The sequence below is a fragment of the Rhipicephalus microplus genome, chromosome 9, assembly GCF_043290135.1.
Source record: "Rhipicephalus microplus isolate Deutch F79 chromosome 9, USDA_Rmic, whole genome shotgun sequence".
NCBI lineage: Eukaryota > Metazoa > Arthropoda > Arachnida > Ixodida > Ixodidae > Rhipicephalus > Rhipicephalus microplus.
The window spans coordinates 30,870,489-30,893,757 of NC_134708.1; the positions used below are offsets into that span (position 1 = coordinate 30,870,489).

General features: G+C 46.4%; 1 protein-coding gene across 2 annotated transcripts in view; it reads left to right on the forward strand.

Moving 5' to 3' along the window:
- Positions 1 to 146: 146 nt before the first annotated feature.
- The window catches only part of Naus (cortactin binding protein N-terminal like nausicaa), a 31,615-nt gene continuing 8,492 nt past the window's right edge, over positions 147 to 23,269 (forward strand). The window contains exons 1-8 of one of the 2 annotated variants that reach the window (XM_037415724.2): positions 147 to 476; positions 1,881 to 1,982; positions 3,909 to 4,154; positions 5,224 to 5,382; positions 6,931 to 7,056; positions 8,711 to 8,851; positions 9,915 to 10,175; positions 17,201 to 17,410. In XM_037415724.2, coding sequence (XP_037271621.2) covers positions 387 to 476; positions 1,881 to 1,982; positions 3,909 to 4,154; positions 5,224 to 5,382; positions 6,931 to 7,056; positions 8,711 to 8,851; positions 9,915 to 10,175; positions 17,201 to 17,410 — 1,335 coding nt within the window. In that variant the 5' untranslated portion in view covers positions 147 to 386. Of the gene's footprint in view, positions 477 to 1,880; positions 1,983 to 3,908; positions 4,155 to 5,223; positions 5,383 to 6,930; positions 7,057 to 8,710; positions 8,852 to 9,914; positions 10,176 to 17,200; positions 17,785 to 23,269 lie in introns of those variants that run through there. The other variant, XM_037415723.2, reaches the window with a different exon arrangement.

Consider the following 23,269-nt stretch of genomic DNA (forward strand, 5'->3'; position numbering starts at 1 on the left):
CCGCGCGGTCTGAACGAAACGAGAAAAGAAATGAACAAAACTCCAAAGAGCCCCCCTCTGCGATGATCGCCATCTTTTGTCACGTGACGAATGACGTCGTCATGGCGCCGGACGGAGCATCTAGGAAAAAAAAAGATGGCGCCGAGTGAAAGCCATCCGTAAGAACGATGTTACGCGAAGCTCTACGCTGATCCGTATCACCTGGCGCGCTTGGATGCCTCTACCGGGCCGCAACTGTCGGCGATTCCGTGCTGCTCCATCGGCCGGCGCGGTCGGTTGCCTAGTCGTCTCCGGATTCACGGAAACAGCCCAGTTGCGGTAGGAGCAGCGTCGGCGAGTAATAAAAATAACAAGCTTCGCTTTGTATCCCTTTCGGCGTCGTCGACATGGCGGGTCGCGGAGCTATCAAGTCCCAGCCGGGATCGGCGGCCTGCTCTTACGAAGGTTTTGACAAGTTGACCAGCAGTACGTTGAAGGTAAGTGGGTCCGCTACCCTCCTCTCGGACCGTCGTTCGATCCGTGCTGAGCGCATCCTTTTTTCTCCGTGTTCAACCGCTTCGCGCTAACCTTTGAGTAGGAGGCAGCGATGTTATTGAAGTAGTACAGAGACTTCGGATGTATCGTCCTCGTGCTAATAACAAAATTGCTCCTCCCGCAAAAGAAAATACAGAGAAATGTCGCGTAGAACTGCGGCTTGGAAGAGAGAACGGCACCCACGTTTTTCTGGATTTGACCCTGCGTGACAGCGCGGTTCACGTCGTGAGCCTGCGAGCCACCGTTGCCTTGGCCCAGCCCGTCTCGCTTAAACATCTTGCTCGTGGTCGAACTGTTAACGCAACCTCGCATGTTTTTATATATTTCCCCGTCCGAATAAGGAAAACTCGTGCCTTCGTGTGTGTTTCGCGCGTGTGTTTGAGAGGAAAAAAAAAAAAAAAAACAAGGTGTACAAGAAATGCTTCCGAAATCGCGCGTTCCGCAGCGGGGGTAGCGGTTCTTTTTCGGAAGGGTGGAGGGGCTTGCGGTGCGTGTGTTGTAAACAAATAAAAAACGAAATAGTGTCACGGCTAAGAGCCGGAGGAGGCAACAGTCAATTTGGTCCGCAAATGAGCGCGTGACCGTGGGCAAGCCGTGCGTGAAACCAGCTCCGTTTTGCGTGCCGAGTTTGGATTGACCGAATGTCCTGCTTTCTTTTTTACGGAGTTTGTTTGGTATCGCATCGACGAAAAGCCCGAGTAGTAGTAGTATTGTAGCACGCGTGCTACTTTCGTGCTATCGAGACCTTCAACTCGCACCAGATGTAGTTCCGTCATCTTATCGCGGCGGGGCACACGTATCGGCTTTGCTTTTACGAGTTGCGGACTTGGCGGCGCGCGCGTTCCGGACTTTTTTGGTGGGATACTGTCGGGAAGTGAAGTCCCCCCCTTTTTTTTCCTTTGCGGATCTCGGAAGAATCAGTGCGAAATGTCTCGTCGTCCCGTGGTGGTAACTATCGTATCGATTCTTCACGAACGCGAGTTGAAGCTAACCTTGAAAGCTACGCGAAACGTCAATAGATGTTTCGGATACCTTCTCGTTAATCCGTTCTTCAAGCTTAACCTGTGTAGCAAATGTATTTATTTACGATTAGCCGCTGTCACCGATAGTTTCGCCTGTGTTTGTGGTCGTGGCTTATATCCACGTTTCACCCTTGTCTCACGATTTCCATTCGCCGCTGAAGACACACGTTTTCATTTGGATCAATGGATCGTTCTGCTTTGTCGAAGCTAACCGATTCCGCGCGTTGGTTTGATGCATACGCGATGAGTGTATCTGTGGTCTATTTCCGGCTTTTCGATTGTGCCTCCTTCCATGTATTGAAAATTTGTTTTTCTTTCATCCAGAGGCACCCAAAGATGGAATTAAACAAAACTGAACTCCTCAAGTTACTCAGCGTTCTAGAGGGTGAACTACAGGCTCGAGAAATTGTGATTGCCGTACTGAAGGTAAGTCCCGACTTGTTTTTGTGGTTGACGCTGTTCAGAGTGCATGAGTGCATATAAAATCCTCACAGCTATCACTTTCAGTGTGTCCGCTGTCAGTGTTGCATGTCTCATCGCAGAAATTTAATCCATTTTCTATGTTCACTGACTCACTCCTAGAGTGTTCCGACACTGCAATTGCGATTCACGTTTATTGGTCATGAGTGGTCCCTTTCACATCTTGCCGTTGAGCCAGTCGCAGTCGAGTAACTTGGTCCCAATTGAACCAAATCGCAATTGAAAGTGGTCATGTGACACATCTTAAATATTTTGGTGTTCTGTTCCTCGTAGGGGCAGGTTGTTTTTCGTCCACTTTTTCATTCCCAGTATCCCGTAATCACTACACTCCGATCAAAAATAAAAACAATGATGTGTATGATAGTCCTATGCTTATTTTGGCTTCATACGTTCGTGCCTAATAAAAACAACCTCTTCTATTGCCTAAGAATAATGAAGTGATCGACATTTCCAAACCGCGTGTTTTTGCAAGATGGGAAAGGGTAGAGTATGCCGAATGTAGCAATTGCACGCAGGTTTCTGGCACATTTTTTATGCTAGTTTGTGTGGGGCACCCTATCTCTTTACTATATTCAGGATGGCAAACTATTTCTCTTTGCTGTGCTATCCTGACAGTCGTGGTCAGTATGCGGGTAGCGCTGTGAAGGTCGCTGCTGTCCCTCTTACGGATAATTTATACAATTACTCCATCCAATAACTAAGAGTTATTTTTGTGATGTTCAACCCTTATAGAACGTTTTGGATAGTTGATTTTCTTATACAGTCACATGCTTGTATCGCTGGTTCTAGGTTGGAAACTTAAAAGTCCTGTTAGATTTTATCGGGGATTCTATCACTGCAACTCGGAACAATCTTAATGTTTCAGGTAGTAACGACAAACATTTATCTCTTAAAAGGGGCCCTGCTACACTTTTTCGGTATGGTCGGAAAACGCTGCCGGTCTGTAGTCAAGACCCCTGAAAACACGCGAGCCAAACGTCGTAGCGCAGCATTCTTCCTTGAATTTACTATTGATTTTCAGAGCCAGCTAGAAATTGTTCCTTCTTCTACAAATGCTGCCACACACCCAAATGACTGTGCCATATACCCATATTCATGACCAGCGGTTGGGTTAAGTATCGCAGGCTTCATAGTTACTGCAGCTGGTGAGGGACACTTCTATGTGTCTGTACTCGTGTTCGAAGAAAAAAAAGTGCTCAAGGTCATGATGTGCACATGTTGTACCTTCTTTCTCCTGGGCCATCTCTTTGGGCTTAGCTTCCAGTGTCTTTGTTAGAACGAGAGGGCAGAAAGCAATTGCAGTGTGCGACAAACCTCCGTAACTCCGCTCGTTCTTGATGGATTCGAAAGATTTTTGTGGCAGTCTATTGATGAGGCAATAGACTTCTCTTGTGAACCCATTCTATGTTTTCTTGGAAAAATGTTGCAGGGCCCCTTAATATGCATAGTTCTTACATTGGCCAGAATGTGTACTTTCGGCTCAAGCAGAAACCAGCTAACACTTCTGTCTATCACGGATGAAGGGCAGGCGTGCCACGATTCTGCGGGCGGAGCTTAGATTTCTTTTTTGGTTGTAACGGAGTACAACACCTAGTTTGACTCTGTGACGAAATTTTAGAGGTGTGCCGATGCAAATTTATGTAGGCAAGGTGGCTTGTGAGATAGATTTGTGTGGATACTTATGCATAATTTACAAAATATCAATGATGAATATCACTTTCATCATTTTTAAAAAGGTTTGTGAGAGGTTGCCCGACCATTTGCCTTAGGAACATGCCTGTATGTGTGTGCCACGTTACTGGACAACTTCGTACAGTTCTGTCAGTCGTATGGTGATGGTTAGTCAAGAGTGTACTGTCGGCTGTCATGCAGGCCGAGCAGGTGAAGCAGCTGCTGTACCCGCGCAAGGCTGGCACCAACGGGGCAGCAAGCAGCGACCCCTGGGCAGCCCTGCAGCGGGACGTGCTCAACGCCTTCGACAAGCGCTTCGACGTGACCTCGGTGCGAGCTCTACACGGCCTCCAACTGCACCACTTGGAGCAGCTCATCGCGTTGCACCGGCGGGTCCAGGCTCGCAACCGGGAGGAGCTCCGAGCTTTGGAACAGCGCTGTGCAAAGGTTGGTCGCCCGGAATTTTTTAGATACACACCATTTTGGTAGGGATAAGTGAACAGTAAGTTTAAGTTCGAAGCCAATTCGAAGTGAGTAGTAGTAAATTTGAGGTTCAAAGAGAGTTCTATTCTAAGCTAATAGTCAATTGGTTGAATAATTTATAAACAAAGAGTTTGAATTGTATATATTGCATATCATTAGGAAAAATGATCATTTTTGTCCCTACTAAATTTGCACCATACACTCAAACCTCGATATAACGAATTTGTTTAAAACAATTTATTGGTTATAACGAAATTAATAAAGATAGCTTTGTCATGTATATTTTTGTTGATAATTGTTTCTAACAAATTTTAGGATATAATGAAGTATTTTTGAGGCAGATGTGGCTTTGGTATAATGAGGTTTGAGTGTATATTTAAGAAATGGAAATGGGTGTGTGTGAATGTCACTTTCTTAGTTCGAAGTGTGGTGGAAGCAACTTTGAATAGTTTGGTGTAGTGGTACTATATGTCAAGTTTTAAAACTTATTATACTCAGTACATTCAAGCTCTTATAACGTAGTTTTCAACTTCAAAAATAGTTGAGGTGGAGGAACACAATATTTCGACTTAAACTTTGAGTGTGACAGTGCGGATTTTTTTCTGAATGGGTGGTTTCACGGCACGTCACCCCCTCGCTGCAATGAAAAACCTTTACAGAAAGAAAAAAAATGGAGAAGGGTAGACTATATGCACTCAAATATGTGCATATATTCATTCATTTTAGATACTTCAAAATTTCGAATAATCTAAACTCTTCTTGAAATGAATTCAAATAATGTAATAGTCATTAGAATATTTGAAGCACCTAAATATTTGGCAAATACATGGGTGCTTTGTGATGAATATTTCACTTGTGAAGTAGAATGAGCGCTATAGTTTTACCAGCTTGACTACTAATGAGGCATTCACCATAGGTGTGGTTGACCCTATGCTTGTGATGTCACTATGTCATGCACTTTTGGTGATGCACTTGCAATGATATGTTCAGTACTGGTTAATGGGTGTCTCGTTTCATGATCTTCGCTGCGCAGCTGTGCCGAGAGCTGGAAGAAGAGAGAGGAAAGCGCGCTCAAGACACGGCCCAGGGTGACAATGTGACCTTTCTCTTAGAAAAGGAACGCGAGCACCTTCGACATGAGGTGGACCTTGAGAGGCAGCAGAGCCACAGGCTTGAGAAAGAACTTCAGCAGGTAAGACGGGTTGCAATGTTAGCAGTAGTAGTAGTAGTCTGGGCTCAGTGTGGTGACAACACTGCCAAGTGGCTCGGACATAGCGAAAAATAAATAAATAAAAAATGTGGGCAGCTTGTTGAACCAGTGGTGCAAGGTGAGACTAGTAGCGGAGCTTGTGGCCAACCTAAATTTCTAGCAAGTTCTTAATTAACAGTCTTAATTATATAGGCCATAATGAACAAGGCTCTTATTAGCAAGTCATAACTTCTAAGATTTTAATTTGGGGCTTTAATTACTTTGATTACAATAATAATGGTCTTATTAGCAAGGTTTTCTCTCTATTTCTGTCCGTATCTCTCTTATTCACTCTGTTTCTTTCTCTTTCATTTATCTGTTCTCTGGATCACTTTTGCTTTCTTCAGAAGTTGCACGAATTGAAAAAACATTTACATTGGACATTCATTGTGTCAACCTCAATAGTGTGCTCACCTCACTATCAGCCAGATTACTAGGCAATGCAGAAAAATTTACTACAACTATTCTCCTTTCTTGAATGTTACATCACCGAGGGCAAACTGTGTTTATGTATAGTCAATCCTAAAATTAAGAAGAGGACAACGTGAGCGGGTTCTGGCCGAATTATTACCTTGCACAAGCTAGGCGCAGCTTAGTTTTTGGGGTCACGTGAAATGGCAGACAGAAAAGTTCAAACAGCTGCGCTGTTAAAGTTATTGTCTGAACCAATTTAACGTTTGCGAGGGTTGCTGTTCAGTCTTGGAGCCCCTTAAACCACAGCCACTCGATTGCAACTCATAATATGCATCTCTGTACATTGTAGCAGTAATGGTATAGGTGGTGGCAGCAGTAGTGGTACTAGTAGTGTCGTGTAGTAGAACGAGTAGCAGCAGTCGTACGAAGCATTAGACAAAAATAGCCAGAGTACTTCATGCATCGGGCAGCATGGAATGCCCCGAAGAAGTTGGCTTTTTCTCTTAGGAAAGGTCTTTCTTGCATGCATTTGGGAGGGTGATGTAATTATAAATACATCACACTTGTCATACGTGTTTGCCAAGGCCACCGCTGCAAAGCTGGCTATAATCAGGGCACTTGAACATGTGGTACAGAAATCTGGCATCATGGCTGCATTCAGCATCCCAAACACTAGGGCCAAGACGGACTAGAGACTTTTGGTGCCCGACGAGTATGCACAGCTGCCTGTCACTGTTTAGATTGGTACTGTATGTGCACTGTATAACTTGCTCTGCGTTTTGGCCACAGTTTTAACGACAAAGTGTGGGAAGAGAACTGCAAAAATGTAATCCTGTGTTTTGCTGTGAATCCAGCTTCCTTGCATTATCATGAAGTAGTGCCATGAAGCCAACTTTTGCACCAAAACGCACTGTCTAAATGCAGTAAGTTGTTTCAAAGCTTTGTATGGAATTACATCATCTGTCGAACTCATTGCCATTTTTCAGTATGTTTAATATATGTGGGTATGACTGTGAAATGTTTACAGGACTCTCTTTAATAAGTTTCTCGCTCTGTTTTATCATATCCGTGGCGCAGGCAAATGAGGCACTCGAAATGGAACGAACTCGGCAGAAGCAGATGGTGTTGCTCCTCCTGGCCGAACGGAAGCGGCTAATCGTGCGGATAATCCAGGAACGGCAACGGGGGGACCAGCTCCTGCAGGTGAGAACGTAATCTCACTTCATAAGACCGGGGTGAACTCAGGATCCTGTCACAGCTTTTGTCACCGTGTCTTTCTCATCATTGTCATCATCATTATCATTATTAGCTTATTTTCCCTGCCGAAATAAGGCCTCTTGCAAAGGTCTCCAACTCACCCTGTCCTGCATAAGCTTGTTCAATTTTTTACATCTGCAAAGTGTTAGATTTCGTCAGTTTGACCTAACCCTTGGTTGTCCTCATTTGTGCCCCCCGCTTATCTTGTGCTACTTATTGCACTGTTCTAACTGAGCATCTGTTCTCTGTCCGCATAATGTAGCGTGCTCAGTTCCATTTTTAATATTCTTTCTAATATCTGCTGGGATATTGGCTATCCTAGTTTGTTCTTTGGTCCACTCCGCTGTCTTCCTGTCTCTCAGTGTGGCGTCTGTAATTTTTTATTCCGTTGCATACTCTGTGGTCCTTACCTTCTTTATAAGCTTTGTTGTTATTCTACAATTTTCTGTGCTACATGTTAAAACTGTCAAGCATCAGAAATATCATAATGTATTAGTTTGCTGTTATTGAAGGTACACTGAAAGAAAGAGGAATGTCATTTCTGTCATGCTATCAAACCAAAAATGGCACTCTTGTCTTAAAACATCTGTCTATAAAAGACAGATGATGTATCCATAAAAGAGTCACAGAAAGAAAACCACAATACAGGCTCAGAAAAAAAAAAAACTTGTTGGCAGGACTGCTTTCAAGTTTGCACCCACAGCTCACAGTGGTATCTTGCATTTTGACGCCATTAGCAATGGCCTATGCAGTTCTTTGCCTGTAAAAATGGATTACACTCAAATCTCATTATAACAGAGTTGCATCTTGTGCAGAATTATGGTCGTTATATCCAGAAAATTGTTATAAACATATATTCCCAACACTGTATCTACTGGAGGACTATTCTTCATTTATTTCGTTATAACCAATATTTCATTATATCTGGGCTCGCTATATCTAGATTTGAGTGTGCATTTCTTGAGGGACGCCAGGCACTTAACTTGGCAGTGTTTGAAAACTTTCATTGAGCTAAAATAAGCAAATAACATTTCTCAATATCATGTCTCTGATCCCTGTAATATGACGTCTGAGACCACTATTTTTGTACTTAATTTTGGCAGTAGTGCTGAGAAACGGAAAAGTGAGCGACTAAGTCGCAGCAGCAAACCTGTTCAAGTTGCTGACACACACAGGCGCCTGACTGACCTAATCTCATGTTCATCAAAACCCAGCCATTGCAAACTCGCAAATGTGCTTTGTAACGCTTAGGACGTGAACAAACAGCCCTGGACAGATGAAGCTATCCCTTGTCCAGTGTTGTTTGTTCCTGTCCTAATCATGTACCTACCAGCCCAGTTAGGTGCACCCCTACAGTACATGCAGTTCATTTGTAGTGCTTCCCTTCGTCTCTTTTATTGTTTCTGTGGGGCTTGATCCGGCTAGTTGGCAGTCTATATTAGACCGGACAACTGACAAAATGGAAATTACATGCGCAGTGACACACACAAGTGTGTGTCACTTTTGTTTTCTGTTTTGTGTAAAAAGCCCTTGCACTAGTGTGCAGGTGGAATGTGAAACACCTGATGAAGCACTTTTGTGTCTGTGAATCTCCTCGCAGAGCTTAAAGGACGAAAAGGCGCGCTCTTCCGAAATGGTGGAAGGCCTGGAAGAGGAGAGTAAACGATCCCTCCAGATGGAAGAGGAGCTGGAGCGGCAAGCAGCAGACTTTGAGATGGAGCGGGAACGTTTCCAGACGCAGGTCAGCGAACAACTGCTGCTAGTGTTGCTTCCTTTGACGTATTTTGTTGTCCAATTCAGCTCTTTCTGGGAGAGAGAGAGAAAAAGGAAAGACAGGGAGGCTATAGAACCTTGTCCCCATTTGGCTGGCCATTCTCGACATTGCATATGGGATATGCGTTCTATACATGAAGCAAACCGTGCGTCCCCCATTTTGTGTTTCACCCTTGCTGAATCATGTTGTCTTCTAATCTAACGTCTCAAACCACTAGCTGTGCGCTGACCCTTGTTTTGCAGAACTTGCTGCTGTTTTTGATGTTGACCTACTTTGTTGTTACTTTTGTATCAGATGCCCCCTTACACAATGCCTCAAAGGGGCCTGTAAGGTATGTGTACAGGAAATAGCGCGACTGTAAACTTATAATGAACACAAGCCTTATGAATCAGTCAAACGGCGTTATTTTCTGACACGAGCATTATCAGTTTGCACACGTGAAAAAAAGCAAACTCCATGAATGAGACAATGGGATAGGAAAATGCCGCTTGGCCAGTTTGAGTGATCGATGACCAGCGTCACAGTGCACAACTGCTTTTGATGACCCCTTTTGTGGTCTGTTGTTGGGCTCCTCCCGACAATGTAAATGGCCACAACAGTCTGCTGTCAGATTAAAATGAATTTAAGTAGATAAAGAATTACCCTTCCCATTAGTAGGATCCGAACCCAGAACGTTTGTATTAAGTGCATTCTCTTGTAACTCAATCGGTAGAACACTCCGTGATCTATTCGAAGGTTGGGGGCTTGACGGAAAGGGTGATTTTTCTTCCACGTTAACTCATTCTTAATTTACATCATTAGCACTACACTACAGTTGAAGACTACAATTAATGGCCCCTATGCTTTCCTTGGTGCAATTGTTGGTTGCATTCATTCGGTTCTGTCCAAGTGCGAAACGAGCCCTTAAAAAAGGTACCCCTCTGTCGTCTAATCATGAATAAGAAACTCAGTCCAGGTCAAGCTCAGTTGCTATAAGAACTAGGTATGCGACACTGGTATCAATTAGAATGGGTTGCGCCTGTGCTCACAGGTTGCAGAACTGAAGGCCCAGAATGCCCAGCAGCAAGCGGAGTTGGAGCGGCTACGGCAGGAGGCCGAGCGTTTGGTTCCGCCCCCGGCACCGGCACCCCTCGGAGAGGGGGTGCGCAGTGCCACCATCATCACCCCCGCCAGCGCACCCGCACCCACCGTCAGAGCAGCAGTTCCCACTCCGACCCCACCCAGAGGTGTAGCAGTGGTACCCAAGGTTCCGCCCTCCGCTACCAAAACCACACCTCCAACAGTGCCACAGGTGTGTACAGTAGAAGTGCGTCGTTACCATTTATCAGGAGTGCACGGCACATGAATCGAGGTAATTTGGAAAATAAACTGAAAATTAGGGGTGTGCGAATATTCAATTCGCACTATTCGTATTCGATTCAAAAAAAGTGTATTCGAAAAGCTCGACTATTCGAATCACTTCGAATATTCGAAAATATCGAATATTTGATTGGATTATCATGCAGAAAATAACTCTTCTTTAATATTTCCGCTGGGTTCAGAGATATTAAAACGTTGCCCAGAGGGGCGATAAGCGTCAGAAGTGCACGGAGGCACTATGTCGGCCAGCGATGTTCAACAATCAGCAGCAAAGTTGACGTTCGTATAAACGTATTGCACGCTTTTGGTACGCCGCCGTAACGTGCTGCACTACCACACGTTCACTATGTGGGACCTCGTGTGCAGGAACGAAGCTTAACCGTTGCCGCGTTGTCTCATCAAAACATCGCTTGATAACGCACGACTGTGCACGCGTGTGCTAAAGCAGAAACTTCGTCACCGTCGGCAAACGCTTCGGTTAGAAAACATAATAAAAGTGACAAAAAGAGTTCTAGTGGTAATTTGTACCATGACGTCGCATTTATTTCCTTTTTCGAGGAAGTTCCGCACGTGAGCAGTCGCACAGTTATACAACATGCTCGAAAGCGGTTAGTCCCATCTCGGGATTTTATTGCTAAGTTAGTCGTATTCCCGGCAAGTATGCGTTAAATAACTTGGACTGCGTTCTAAACATATTGAATACCGTATACACGCATGTAAGGGCCGCATCCCGTTTTTAAGAAGCACATATTCAAAAAAAAAAAAGTTGTGTGTAAGGGTCGCATCCACACTTTCCTTGACCCATGCGTATTCAAAATGCGCGCGCATGTGTGAGCTACTAGGCGTTGTCAGTAGATGGCGTTAGGGAACGCAATTCTCATCATCACCATATAGTACATCATTAGAATAATTTGTTGGTTTTCTTCATGCTAATATGTTCATGAAGTTGGTTAAAAATTTTTAATTTTTTCAGTAGTGTTCATACACCCGCCAACTAAAGGTTAAAGCAGGATTTTATATTTAACTTCTGACACTTCTATACAAACGCGCTATCCATATCGGCATTAGAATCACCAACTTTGGTATTTGTGCGTTGTTTCGTCATTGTGCTGTTCAGCCTGCCATGTGCTCGAGTTTTGCGCACCATTGAATGACTCTGGGACTCCAGCTAGTTTTCTGTGGGACGTTTACGTTTTCGCACGATGAGCAAGCAGCTGAATAGCTATACAGCTGGCTATAAGTTGAAGGTGATTGAGTTTGCCCTCGAGCACGGGAAACGGGCCGCCGGCAGAAAATTCGACGTTGACGAGAAGTGTGTTCGACGTTGGTGCGCCCAGAAGAAAGCCTTGCAGAACACCAATATCAAAAAGCGCGCTTTCCGAGGAAAACAGTGCAAGTATCCCGATTTGGAAGAGGAGTTGCTCCGCTATGTGACTGAGGTGCGGAACGATGGTTTTGCGCTCACTACAGACATGCTGCGCATGAAGGCACTAGCCTTGGCACGTGCGAAAAATATACCGGCCGGGGATTTCAAGGCTAGTGCTGGCTGGGTGCGAAGGTTTATGAAAAGAAAGGGACTCTCTTTTCGGCGAAGGACCACGCTGTGCCAGCGGCTGCCAGAAGACTATACCGACAAGGTGCTTAGTTTTCACAAGCATGTCATCGGCCTGCGCCATCAGCACAGTTATTTGTTGTCGCAAATAGCGAACGCTGATCAAACTCCTGTGTGGTTTGACTCTCCCGAGAACTACACAGTCGAAGTAAAAGGCAAGAAGAGTGTCGCCGTGCGGACCACTGGCGCTGAGCGCCAACGCTGCACCGTGATGCTTTGTGTGACCGCGGACGGGCGGAAGCTACCCCCGTACGTTGTTTTGAAAAGGAAAAGAATTCCCAATGAAGTTTTCCCCAAGGGCATCATAGTTAGAGCCCAAGAGAAGGGATGGATGAACGATGATTTGGTGCTAGACTTGGTGAAAAGTGTTTGGCAGAACAGACCGGGAGCTTTGTTGGCCAAACATTCACTTTTAGTATTGGATAGTTTCCGCGGCCACCTTACCGATAAAGCGAAGGAGCAGCTGCGCCGTGTCGGCACAGACATGGCCGTGATTCCAGGCGGCCTCACAGGAATGTTGCAACCATTGGATGTGAGCGTGAATCGACCATTCAAAGTTGAATTCCGAAGACTCTACACGGAATGGATGGCAACCGGCAACCATGACCACACGCCGACCGGACGGCTGAAGAGGGCACCGCTTGCTACTGTTCTCGGTTGGATATTGTCGGCGTGGAGCTCGGTGTCGACGGACATTGTGTCCCGAAGTTTTAAGGTCACTGGGATATCCAACAGCCTGGATGGCACCGAAGATGACTGTTTGTGGAATGATGGTGCTCCGCAACACACTATCTCCGACTCCGAGTTAGAGGACTCGTCGAGTGACGACGATTAAGCGCACACGCGGCATACTGCAATAAACGCTCTTCGTTCACTAACTGGTACGTTGTTTTTAGTTCACCACAAAAAAAGTTCCGTGTATGGGCCGCAACCTGAAAATTAGCCCTCACTTCCTGAAAAAAAAAGTGCGGCCCTTACACGCGTTTATACGGTATATGAAACGGTAATCATGCGCCGACCTTTCAGTTTTATATATCTGTATATGCATATAAATATTTTTCGTGCTGGCCACCAGAGCGCATGAGTAGTGGTAGTGCGCCATGTAGTGCACAGTGCTACGTTAGTAGGGTCAGCGGCCTTGGCTAGTGCTGCCAGCCGCTACGATCAGTTCTGCTAGCTTGTGTGCGGTGCACATGGTGCGGTTTTGACGCGAGCCTTTGTAACCTGTGATGGACTCGCGTCGTTAATAAGTGCCATGGCAGATAGCGGAGGTTATGACGACTCGCCTGAGAAACGGAGGAACAATCAAGACACGGCGCCGAAACGTAGGGAAAGAAGCGCCATCTGGAAGCACTTTGTGAAGACATCGTCGTTGTTGGCGCAGTGCAAGACATGCGGCGCAACACTTAGAACGCCGACGGGTACGACTAGTCCTCTTGTTAACCATCTAAAACAGCACCCAACTGCGATGAAGGAGTACCGGATGACTGCAGCAGGTGCGCCAGAGAAAGACCAGTCAATGATATTTGATTTTGTGCACCGAACTGACCCTTTGTCGGAAAAGAAAACTCAAGCACTCAATGCCAAGGTGGCTGCCATGGTAGCGCTTGATTTGCAACCATATAATTTTGTTGAAGACCGCGGATTTAAGGAACTCATGGCAGAGGCTGTGCCTAACTATCGCCTACCGTCGCACACCACGCTTTCACGTACCCTTGTTCCGTGCTTGTTTGATGACACACGGAAGAAAGTGAAGGACGAGCTCAGCAGTGCTTTTGAAGGGGGAACATCTGCAGTCACCTTTACCAGCGACATGTGGACATCACGCGCCAACGAGAGTTATGTGAGCTTCAATTGCCATCTTCTCACTCCAAGTTTTAGGATGAAGCGGTTCACGCTTAACACTCGCCACATGGTTGTTAGCCACTCCGCCAAAAACATTGCGCAAATGCTTGTCGGGATGTGCCCGGAATGGGAAATACCGGATTGCTGCCGCAAATACATCGTCACAGATAACGGACGCAACATCCGTGCCGCGGTCAGAAGGCTCCCGTGGACTGAGCGTGCGTGTTTCGCCCACACCCTGCAGCTAGCAATTCACGATGCAATCTCCAACACACCGTCAATTGACCGTCTGTGCAAGAAAGCGAGGCACATCGTGGGCCACTATAAGCACAGCTCGTCTGCGCAAAAGAGATTAGATGAGTACCAGAAGAAGATGGGCAAGGATCCACTTCGTCTGGTGCAAGATGTAGATACGAGGTGGGACAGCCAATACCTAATGCTGTCCCGCCTCTTGGACTTGAAGGAGGCTGTCTCTGTTGAGCTGGCAACGTCAAGTAGCAGCATTTATGGTCTCTGCTCAGCAGAATGGAAAGAGGCTCTTGAATATCTGGACGCACTGAAGCCCTTATATGATGCAACTGTGATAACTAGCGCAGACAAATACCCATCACTTTCCACTCGGATACCAATTATTTTTGGTATGCTAAGTTGCCTCAGCAATTTTAGCGGCACAACAGGCTTTCATAAGGAACTGGCTAGGTCTCTCAATACCAGATTCCCCTTATATACCGAGGACAAAGAAGCATGCTTGGCTATGTTTTTGGATCCACGCTTCAAGTCAACGGTATTCAGAAACAACAAACAAAAGTTGGTGTGGCTGAAAGATGTGGTGCTTCAGGATGTTGCCCTATGCCCTGCTGTGGAAGTCGTGCAGCCAGCAGCAAAAGTGGAGGAGCCACAACAGTGTGTGCAGCCATCCTCTGATGTTTGGAGTGCATTTGATAATCTTGCAAATAGTCAAGTAGCAAGTACACCACTGTCTACTTCAGAATGGGAAATTAAAGCGTATTCTGAAGAAGCCCTACTGAAGAAAGACAGTGACCCATGTGACTGGTGGCGGACTGTGGGCACCTTCAGATACCCCAGTCTGGCAAAGCTTTGCCTTTAGTACTTGCCCATACCAGCCACTTCAGTTCCAAGCGAGCGTGCCTTTTCAGTGGCAGGGGAGGTTGTCTCTGTTCGGAGGAAGCGCCTCCTGCCTGATCATGTGGAGCAACTCATATTCCTCCATGATAACATGTAGTCATTATGTTTCATGATAACAGCTAGTCATTACTTGCATTGTGTTCCAAATAACAGTGTATGTTGTGTTAACAGACAGGCTGTTGTGTATTTTTTAGATAAATACATCTTAAATTATTGTTACTGTAGAGGCATTTGTCCTTTGATATTCGATTCGATATTCGAACATGAATATTCGTATTCAATTCGTATTCAAAAAATTTCATATTCGCATACCCCTACTGAAAATGCTTAAAGGCCAATACAGATGGCTTCTTTTCTCAGCGATTTTACAGAGCTCCTTCATTGTATTTTTCCTTATCCTTTAATCACAGTGGATGGGGAAAAAAATAGGAATAGGGACCGAGTTCTTCGTTGAATTCTTTCTGGCTGTCCTCAATTTCCTTTAAAGGGGCCCAAACCACTGCTTTAAGTATTAATCGAATGACCTCAGTGACGGAGCTTATTGCCTCATGAATTGATAGCCGCAATACTTTCTCGAATTGGGGAAGAACGAGTGCAGGTACGGGAATTCGTGGCGCTTTTTCAAGTGCCTTCTCTCATCCCAACGAGCATGCTGCAAGCTTCACTGTAAGGGATGGCGTGAGGAAAGATGTCTAGTCAGTGGGTGCAATGAAATGTTATCGCTCTTGTTTTTATGTATCGTCTGCACATAAGTGAGTCTTTTGGGTAATGTTACTGGCTATCTATCGCGATGCCCAGTACGTCGGGGCACCCCGTGGAAAAAAAGCACATCAAATTAAAACGCCGCTCCTTATTTATGTCAGCTTTTAGCCATTATCATGCTACCTGCTGTTTGACATCAAACAGCAGTCCCTGGCAGCTTTTTAGAGGGCAAGCTGAGGACTCTGTATGAAAAAAAAGCACCTGAAAAAAGGGCAACTTCGTACTACGCTTGTAAACTCTCCTTGCCACTTACAACCGTGAGATTAGGCTGAGCCTTTCATAGCCATTCAAAAAACACATCCTCGAGATGTGTTTTTTGAACAAGCACAAGAGGTAATTCACGACTCCTTTGGTTTGCATATCCTTTGACTCTTCTTGACTTACCGTAATTACTCGAATCTAACGCGCACCTTTTTTCCGGTTAAGCGAGTTCATAAATCGCATGCACGTTAGAATCGAGTACGAACAAAAAAATACGGTCAATCTATTGCCATCGGCAAATCTAAAATGGCCGCCCCCTACGTGCGTCGGCATGGCGCGTCAGCCATTTCTGCCTATGTGTTTCCCATGTGCGGCACTTCGTACGTGTGCTGAGGAGTTCGTCATCTAGTAGTGCATTAGCATCGACGGCGTGGAAGGGCCGACTCCAAAAACTCGAGTGCACCACGATGCCGCTTTTAAAAGAAAAGTCATAGCGTGTGCAGAAACGGACGGAAATCTGGCCGCATCGCGGCCGTTCGGAGTTCCCGAAACGTGCGTGCGGGATCGGCGGAAACAAACGCAGAAGATTGTCGACGGCAAAGCTTCACGCAAAGGCTTCAGTGGACCACAGCAGGGTCGGTTTCCGCAAATTAAAGAGCTGCTCGGCGAGTATGTGCTTGAGCAGCGAGCGGCACAGCGGCCCGTGACGACAGAACTGCTCCAAGTGCGGGCTATGCAATCAGTCTTAGAAAAAGGTCTAATGCAGAGCCAGTTTAAAGCGAGCAAGTGCTGGCTAACTATCTTCATGAAGAGGAAAGGCTTTTCCCTCCGAAGGCGAACATGCATATGCGAAAAGTTTTGCGGAGGAGTACGATGAAAAGCTTCTCAGTTTTCGGAGGTTCGTCCTAAACTTGCAGCGCAACAACAGCAGATTTTTTTCCTGCGTGGGCAAATCGGGAATGCCGATCAGACGCCTCTTTACTTCGACATGCCTGGCACCACAACCGTCGAGAAGAAGGGGGCGAAGCAAGTTCGCGTGCTGACATCGGTCCACGGTAAAACTACAGTGACGGCAATGCTCTGTTACACGTCAGATGGGCACAAGCTTCGCCCGTACCTCATATTTAAATGGAAGACGCTCCCGAAAGGAGTAGTTTTTTTCGAGTGGTGTGATCGTGCGGGCCAGCGAGAAAAAATGGGTGCGCGTTGCAATCGATGTCTTACGTTTTTTTTTTTTTTTTCGCGGTGGAAATCGGGTGCGCGTTACAATCGAGGGCGCGATAGAATCGAGTAAATACGGTATTGCTTTTCAAGACAGGTTCTATTACTCATTCACTCTACTGTGTTATTTGGTGCTGAAGACCAGCGTTTGTCATTTTTTTTCACGGCAGGTGCCACCAAAGCCGACGCCTGACCGAACGCTTGTCAAGAAGCCGGGAATGCCGACAACACCCGGCACGCCCGGCATAGCGTCGGCAACCGGGACGGTCTTGAGGCCCACCCCGCCTCCCGTGCCGCCCAACAAGCCCGTGCTCCAGCGCAAGGACCTGGGACCGAAACCCCCCGTTCCACCCCGCACAGTGCCGGACTCAGCAACTCAGGTGGGTGGCGGCTTCACCTCAAGCCCCGCCCGCTACACCCGCTGCATGATGACGTCGCCGACGGAGAGGGTGAAACCTTCTGCACCGGCCCCCGTGTCGGGCCTCGATCTGATCGGACCCGAACTGGCAGACTTTCAGAGCCTTCTGGTCTCCATGGCAATGGACAAGCCAAACAGTCCACTGCGGGGTGGTTCCTAGAGGGTTGTGGATGCCTCATAACTTCTTTCATAATCAATCCTCATGTTTGAGATGGTAGAGAGCAGAACCATTGACACTAGTAGCTCCACTAAATAGTGAGAAAGAATTAGAGTTACAGCTTATTGCAGACGATGCAACCTTACATTCAGGTTATGATTGATATGTGGGTTTTAATGTCCCAAAACCACCATTTGATTACAGGGAAGTTTTCTTTTTCTTTATTTGTAGGGGTATCTTACATCACTTCTTGAATGACTGAGCGGGTATGGGTAATAGAAAATTATTAATATAAAATTGTTTGCATCTTGTTCGCAACAGACTGTCATCAGCAGTGTATAGATGACATGCGAGGTCGTGTTGCATATCGGATGAATATTGGCAAATATTGAAAGAGTTTGCCATTGATCATATTACAGTAGAATCTCGGTGGTATGAATCTTATTGGGGGGGGGGGGCAGGCGAAAATATTTTCATCACCAAAAATTTTCAATCGCCAAAAACTGGAAAAATTGATTTTCAAACCACAATAGATATGCACAGAATATTTATAGCCATTGAAAGAACTTGTGTATGTCATTCTGACCCATGTGAATGAATTAATAAGTGATGGCACAGCTGGTTGCTGCAGACGTGCACGTCAAAGTTTTGCTGGAGGCCAACTGTAAGCGAAGTGCCGAAGTTCACTCCACCATAGTCATAAGTGAACTACAGGAACGTTGAAACACTTTGTGCCTCTTTACGACTTCACTGCTTTTAATCTACTGCTGCATTAGCTGTATCCTTTCTGAGCTATGTAGTCGCTATTGATGATCACATCGATGATCACATCGATAGCGACTGCAGTTGCGTGTGCAGCAGTTGTGGTAAATAGTAGTTGCGTCTTTATCTCGTGTGCTCTGGCTGTGTGTGTGCCTTCAAAACTACATCGTTGCTATCTGCGATCGCGTGTACTGCGATTTTGTCCACAGGGATTGTGGCAGGCAGCATCACTTTAAATTGGTGAGCGTTGGATGTGCATGTAGTTTTGAAGTTCTCTTGTGGCTATATATGATCGCATAGATGGCAACCGCGGTTTCGTCCACAGTGGTTGAGGAAAGCGATGAACAAAGTTCTGACGGTCTGTGCATTGGCTGTGCGCTTCACAAGCTTCCGAAGCACACTTCTGTCTTCCGTCACTCAACGGTTTCAGTATCCAAGTCCACATAACGCGATACGGCACTGGAGTGTATTCGGAACATCGAAATTTTGGTGCATTGGACACAGTGGAAATCAGTCAAGGAATTTTACGAATTCGTATCACGCTCAAATTCGTATCGGCCGGGTTCGTATCACCGAGATTCTGCTGTAGTTACAGCGTACCTCCAAGTTCTTTTTGTTTTTAATTGACCTTTTATGTTGGCAATGTAAACCAAGGAATGATAGCATTCAGTTTTCACTGGGAATGTGTTCCATTCTCATTTCCAGTTTTTCTAATCCCAGCACACACAAATGCTGCCACTGATCAGGTACCTTTCCCATGCTGGACATTTATTCCTGCACTTTTTATTTTGGTTTTAACTGTTCTAGAGTATAATGGCTGTCGAAGCAGTGGACTAGCGTGACAGCTCACTACAGATATCTGGCATGATGATTCCACCTTGACATTCATCAAGTTGTGTCTCATAGGCAGGAAAGGCAGGGACAGGTCACTGACCTAACGCACATTTACTTTTACAAGGCAGCTTGCATGCAAGAGCTCCAGAAGTGCGCTTACAGGGTAGTTTCAAGTCTGCAGGCTATTTTCACTGTTTGTATTTTGTTGGTCTGATCTATCATTCCACATTTTCATTTTTAATATGGCTGCACTCAATCTTTTACAAACATTTGCAACCATCTTGACACTGCAAACAGGGTATAACATCTGCTTTACACTCAAACCTCATTATAACAAAGTTGCATCTTACATGAAAATAAGTTCGTTATATACAAAAAATTTTTGTAAAGGTTTATTCCTAACACTATACCCTTTGCAAAACTATTTTTCATTCACATTGTTATAGCCGATATTTCGTTATGTCCGGGTTGGTTATATTGAAGTTTCAGTGTACTATTTCAGTAAGGTAGGCTGAGGCAACTAAGAAATTGTTTTGAAGACGCGCTTGCATGGCTGTGCTCCCTCGGGTCTTATGTTGCCTGGTCATTTGAATGCTGCCATGTTTTTTGTATCGTGTGTGGTCGTTGGGCCATCCTGACAGTCCGAGCGTAACGGGAAGCCTCGTAAGTTTATTGTGCCATGCTTTATATACAGGTGGAACGGGCGAGGGCAAGCCAAAGATATCTTGACTGATCGCCACGTGTTGTACATGCAGTAGCGATATCATCCGATACATCCTCTTTCGTATGAGTAAACAAAAACAGAACAGTTAAATATTTTTCTAACGGGGAGTTACAGGGTTGAATAGTGCACAGAAGAAACATCGTTCATTGCACGCCACTGGGAAGCTCATCACGACACTTGCACAAAGTTTCTGTCGTAGGTCAACCGCTGTGGTGGCCGCCGCAGTCTTGTCGAACTTCTCGAAGTTGCGATGCCTGCCGTATTGGGTGCATGGAGAGCTGCGGGCCCACTACTGCAATTTGCAGTTTGTTCGGCGAAGTCCTCACTGCTGCTGGAACACGTGCGCCTTCGAAAGCTTTCACCGGTCGGAAGTAGGTGCTGGCGGTTGCGGCGGAGGACCCTTCCTTCCTCTGTGACGACATGGTATGACCTGGGAGTATTGCATGGCTCGAGGACTCGTGCTTTGGTCGACCATGACCCCCTTTTAACTCGAACGGTGTCGCCTGCTCCCAGCGGCGCTAGGGTCCTCCTGCAGGCGTTGCTCTGGCGATGCTTTCGGACCGGAAATTCTGGAACGGAACGGACATCCGGCAGCGTCGTTCGCAGTCGCCTTCCTTGTAACACCTCGGCAGGTGAAGGCGCACCCTCCATTGGTGTCGTCCTGTAAGCGAGTAATCCAAGCCAAAAGTCTTGTTTCGCGTCAGTAGTTTTCTTTAGTATTCTCTTAACGACCTGTACTCCTTTTTCTGCGAGGCCATTTGATTGTGGATACCTCGGGCTTGAAGTGACGTGTTTGAAATCGTACAGCTGAGAAAATGCAGCGAAGTCATGACTTGTGAACTGCGGCCCATTATCGGTACAAAGTTCAACTGGTATGCCATATCTGGCGAAGATGGCACTTGCTGCTTCTATGACAGTTCTCGAAGATGTGTCTTTGAGCAACTCCACCTCGGGAAAGTTGGAGAGCGCGTCATAAACACACAAGTATGTTCTACCGCCATATTCGAAAAGGTCCGCCCCTACACGGTACCAAGGCTGGGGTGGCGCCGGGCGCATCTTAAGAGGCTCTGTCGGCTGTTTATATGCGTATTTTCTGCATGGTGCACATTTATGGCAGATCGATTCGATATCTTGATTTATTCCAGGCCAAAAAACAAGCTGTCTTGCCCTTGATTTACATTTGTTGACACCTAAGTGACCTTGGTGAATGCGATCTAGCATTTCACGTCTCATAGAAGCCGGTATTACCACCTTACAGCCTTTCAAAAGTACACCGTTAACTTGAGATAGTTCTGCTTGAAATGGCCTCCATTGGCCCTTGATATCCTCTCCAGATTCTAGGTTTTTCAGAACGTCTTTAAGCTCTTCGTCCTTCTCTGTTTCTGCTGACAACCACTTCCATGTTCGGTCGCTCACTAATGAAGACATCACACTTACCGCGTGGACTTCTACATCGTCGCTGTCGGTGTCACCCGCTTGCCTGCTTGTGGCTCTCGAGAGCATGTCGGCCAGGACGAGCTGCTTCCCTGGAATGAATTGCAAGTCAAGGTCATAACGCAGCAAACGGAGGAAGAAACGCTGTAGCCTTGGCGGCATATCGCCTATTGGTTTCCGAGCAATGGTAATCAAGGGCCGATGATCGGTCTCTGCAATGACATTGCGGCCGTAGATAAAGTGATGAAATCTTTCGCAGCCGTACAGCAATGCTAACGTCTCTTTTTCAATTTGTGAATACCGTTGCTCAGTTTCGCTGAGCGCTCGTGACGCGTACGCGACCGGCTTCCACGCGTTATTGTGGTATTGCAGCAAAGCTGATCCAACCCCATTCCGTGATGCGTCGCACGACACTTTGGTTTTTCTCTGAGGATCAAAGATAGATAGCAAAGGTTCTTTGCTCAAACTGTCGCATAGCTGCTTCCATTCCTGATTGTGGTTATCTGTCCATTCGAAGATTCGGTCCTTTTTGATCAGGCCCCTCAGTAGTGTGGTTCTTTCAGCGAGTGACGGCAAGAATTTGCTGAAGTAGTTGGCAACGCCCAGCATTCGTTGCACCGCAAGCTTGTCAACTGGTGTGGGAATTTGTAGCATGCAATTTATCAAGGATGGGCTTGGTCTGATGCCGTTTTTGTCAATCACGTCCCCGAGAAATTCTATCTTTTCGACCGCAAACGTGCACTTTTCTGGGTTGAATGTAAGGCCGGCGCGTTCAGCTGCTCGTAGCACCGACTTAAGACGCTCATTATGTTCTTCTATGGATGCACCCCAGATAAGGACGTCGTCCACGTACACTCTGACCCCAGGAAGTTCTTCAAAAATTTCATTCAGGGTCCTCTGGAAGACCTCTGAAGCAGATGCTATACCAAAGGGTAAGCGCAAAAACCGGTAGCGGCCGAATGGTGTTGCGAAGGTGCAAATTCGGGAGGTTTCGTCATCTAAAGGGATCTGGTGAAACCCCGAGTTTGCGTCCAGGCGTGAAAAAACTGTCGCGCCGGCGAGGTCTGCTTCTATATCTTCTCTGCGAGGCATTATGTAATGTTCTCTTTTTAGGCACTCATTTATGTTTCGTGGATCAATGCACACTCGGATTTTCCCGTCCTTCTTTCGAACAATAACGACAGGACTCACCCAGTCTGTAGGCTTGGTCACCTTCGTGATAATGCTGGCTCGTTGCATGCGGTCCAATTCCATCTTGAGGGGTTCTTGTAAGGCCACTGGAACACGCCGTGCGGCCTGGACGACGGGTATGGCGCCGTCACGTAACACCATCTTGTATGCTCGTTGCACGCACCCGGTTCCGGTGAACAGATGGCGAAATTCGTCAAAGATGCACTCATGGTTGCTTTTAGACACGCTGTAAACACGCGGCACAAGCCTCATGAGTTGGCATGCTTGAAGTCCGAGGATCGCTTGACGCCCCTTCCGCACGATGAAAAAATCCAGTACTGAGGTCGAGTCATTCAGTGTGACTTCGGTACGTATGACCCCGACGTGCTGAATTGCCCCTCCTCCATACGAACGTAACACCGCGCTACTTGGATTCAGCGGCGGTTGAGGGCGCATCTTGAGGTAGCAGCTCAAAGGCAGCAAATTTGCTTGTGCTCCCGTGTCGACTTTTAGGTTTACTGGCAGGTTCTTGATTTGAGCTCGCACCGTCCAGTCGCGTGGAATTTTGCCTAAATTTGACACGTCCAGAATGTCAAAGTTGTCTTCGGAGCTTCGGAGCTCGTGAACTTCCGTGGTTGTTTTGCAGCATATGGCGAAATGGTTGCGCCTGTGGCACTTCCGGCACTTCATCCCGAACGCTGGACAGCTTCGTGGTGCATGCTTGCGCCCACATCTCAGAC